The sequence below is a fragment of the Nothobranchius furzeri genome, chromosome 4, assembly GCF_043380555.1.
Source record: "Nothobranchius furzeri strain GRZ-AD chromosome 4, NfurGRZ-RIMD1, whole genome shotgun sequence".
In the NCBI taxonomy this organism is placed as follows: Eukaryota; Metazoa; Chordata; class Actinopteri; order Cyprinodontiformes; family Nothobranchiidae; genus Nothobranchius; species Nothobranchius furzeri.
Window position 1 is genome coordinate 50,937,697 of NC_091744.1, and position 3,504 is coordinate 50,941,200.

Sequence of the window (3,504 nt, forward strand, 5' to 3'; positions counted from 1 at the left end):
TTGAATGACATGTCCTGGTCAAAGATAACACCAAGGTTCCTTACTTTGTTCTCGGAGATTAATGTAAAGCCATTCAGGTCAGGCGATTGACTAAGCAATTTCCTTTTCTGGATTTCTGGTCCAAAGATGAGAACTTCCGTCTTGTCTTGATTTATAACTCAGAGATATTCTAGTACAGAGAAATTAAATCAGTTTTAGCGAGCCCCAAACACCAAACACATACACGTAGTGTAACACTGGAAACAGGAAACGCCTTACCGCCAGGTGCAGCCAATCAGCATAAGAAGTGAAGTGCGAGTTGATAAAGGTGTGGATATAAATTCTGGTTATTTTTCCAATATTGTAATGGGTCTTGTGTTCTTGGTGTGTTTCTTTCTGCCAGGTAGCGTTGGACTTCAATAATGGAATAGGCTGTAGTATTAGAGGTCATCCTGCTCTCCTCAACCTCCATATCAAGGTGTCTCCAGAGATTGTGTCCTAACAAATAAATTAGAAATAAGTCTGTAAATCATTGGTTTACTATCACATGACAAACTTACACAGAAATAAACAAATATTCACAAAGAAATGTGTTTTCATACCTGTAATAAAAATGAACTTGTCATCTGTTGTATAATTGCTTTATATAAGTTATTGATCACTACTGTTTGTCAATCACACTTATCATGAGGATGTAATCAAGGGTAATCATGGTAGAGCCGAACATAATGTGATCATGAGGATGTAATCAAGGTAATCATGGTAGAGGTGTGCAGCTTTGCACGCACATCAGGGAATGTATAAGGAGCAGAGCAGGGCTCAGGGGGGTTAGAGCTGCTTGAAGGATTCTACCTGACGAGGTTCATGGATTATATGTGTTCAGTTCTTCACCTATCATGGATTACGTTTTCTAACTGGGGTGTTCAGCTCTCCACCCATAAGCAACGGTAAGAGAAATGTTTTGTTCATGATTGATAACTTGTATGAATGCCGGTTGAATAAAGCCTTGTTGTTCATCTGATATTCAAGTTGTGTTTCATTGTTTCTGGCGTCGACTTGACAACGATCCTGATTAAATAAATATAAAGTGTAAAAAGAGACTTTGAGTCTTTTAAGGTAATTAAAATAAAATAAAACATTTTATTTTAGAACATTTTTGGCGTCACGAACAGGATCAGTCAAGCTATTCCAGCAACAATGAAGTGTTTTTGGAGAAGCAAAAAGGAGCCGAGTGCTTCTGGGGAGGGAACGCCGATTCCCGTGCCGATTCCCGGCTGGGAAACGGAGGAGTTCCGAACCATTGGTGATATGTTAAGGCAGCGCGGTGGACGCCCTGGGCCGTGGGGAGAGTTAAATGGAGTGGTCAGCCCCGCCGTGGTGCTGGACCGTTTGACGCGGATAGAAGTTAAAGAAAAAGCGCCGCTGGCAGGAGTGAGAGATATGATGTGGCTTTTTGCAGAAGCATGGAAAAAACAGGAGTTAGAATTGAGCAGTTGTAGAGAGCGAGCGGCGCAGGAGAAAATCCATGCTGAAGAAGTTGAAAAATCACGCTCAGAGTTTGAGCAGAGAGTGTGTGTGATGGGGAAAGAGCTAAAGCATGCTCAGAATGTTTTGGATAAAACGCTGACTTTTGTGTCTCGAGCGCAAAGGAAGGAAAAGAAGCGACCTCGTAGAACAGGTCCTGCTCAGATCCGGGCGTTTGTAAAGAATGTTGGTGAAGATTGGAACCCGGAGAAATGGAACGGGGATCTTTGGGGGGATGATGAGGAGGAGGAGTGGGCGATTAAACCTGACCCACCACCTCAGCCCTTGTATCCATCATTACAGGGGATAAAGATGTCAGAACAAAGACCTATTACTAGGCGTCGGCGAGAACAGCAAATTATTCCACCAATACTGGTAGATATGGTGGATGATCAGGGACGGCCGGAACTCGATGAGGCGGGTAATATAAGAAGGATGTTACAACAGCAGCCACAACCCGCCCCTAGGCTGCTAACAACGCTAGAGGATTATTCACAAGATGAGTTAAATCACATGAATGGGAAGCTGAAACAGCGCCCAGGCGAACCAACTGACTCCTGGCTTAATCGCCTTATGGAGGATGGCGCGTGTGATATAGCCATAGATGCCGGTGATGCCATGAGATTTTCAGGATTAAGTACTGATGCACAGATAAATGCTGAATACCGGGCTACAGTCCGGGCATTGCCAGCTGATGAAGATTTCAATGTGGGGGATGCATATGCTCTGGCATGTCATGTAATCTATCCTACCACGGCGGACTGGTCTGAGATTAAAGGGCAATGGCAGACAGTGAGAGATGCCATTCAGCGGCTCACCAGACTCACTATTAGAGAGCAAGTGGCTCGAAACGGGGGAGCTGGAGTGGTGGACTGTAACATCTCTAAGGCAACTAGAGATCACCTCATCAGACATGCCCCACCACATTATAAACCCATGGTGACCAGCTTGTTGTTCGGCGCGGCAGACCAGACTTTTGCCGCGATAAAAGATCGTCTTGGCGAACTCACCACACTGGGTGATTGGTCTGAGACGAGGAGAGAGGGAGCTAGAACTGAAAATAAACCCAGGATTGATCCACATTCAAGGGGTCGTAAAGGGGGGGCAATGGGCCCCTCTAGAACAGATCTGTGGAGGGCACTGCGACAAGCGGGAGTGCCGTTTGAGGAGATTGATGGATTGCCCACTAATGCATTGATGGAGAAATGCAGCCAAATGGGACTGAAGGTCCATTGTCAGTTCAGACATTGTCCTGAAAAGGACGACAGGATGTCTGTGTCAGAATTGGTTGGAATGTTGCAGAATGTGATCAGGGAGGTGGCGTCGAAGCCTGCTGAACCTTCCGCCCCTCCCAAGGAATCTTCAGAGGAGGAGAGTTCAGATGAGTGTTATCAGGTGGCGGCAGTGAAGCGTAGAAAGGAAAAACAGCACCGAAGGGAACATGATGATGAATAGGATGAAGGTCAAGCTCGGGTTGTTGCCAGTGCCTCAGGATGGTCAATAAATGATATCAGACCACATGTGGAATTACAGATTTATTGGAAAAAATCAGTACAGACAGTAATGGCATTGGTTGACACTGGGGCGGAGGCCTCGGTAATTCATGGCAATCCTGATAAAATAAAGGGAAACATTGTACCTTTGACTGGACTTGGGGGGCAGATGTTAGTAGGAAAGGGAGTAACTTTGCCCTTAAAAATAGGAAATCAACCTATTAGAAATTACAGTGTAGTAGTGGCTCCTGCAAGGGAATGGATTATTGGAATGGATATATTGGCCGGAATGACTCTTCATCTGAAACATGGTCGATTTTGTTTTGGTATAAACAGAATCCACACCATTTTGGTAGGCAAGGTCAAAATGACACCTTTTCCCATTCCTGAAGCAACACAGGTGGTATCACAAAAACAATACCGGTTGCCTGGGGGTCAGAAAGAAATTACGGACACTATTAAAGAATATCTGGAGGCAGGAGTTTTGAAAACATGCACCACACGGTGG

General features: G+C 44.9%; 1 protein-coding gene across 1 annotated transcript; it reads left to right on the plus strand.

Annotated features, from left to right (window-relative positions):
• The first annotated feature begins 296 nt into the window (after positions 1–296).
• On the plus strand, positions 297–2,958 carry LOC139069750 (Friend virus susceptibility protein 1-like). Its single transcript, XM_070550651.1, has 2 exons — positions 297–683; positions 733–2,958. The coding sequence occupies exon 2, from the start codon at positions 1,177–1,179 to the stop codon at positions 2,956–2,958; it is 1,782 nt and encodes a 593-aa protein (XP_070406752.1). The 5' UTR covers positions 297–683; positions 733–1,176.
• Positions 2,959–3,504: the final 546 nt, after the last annotated feature.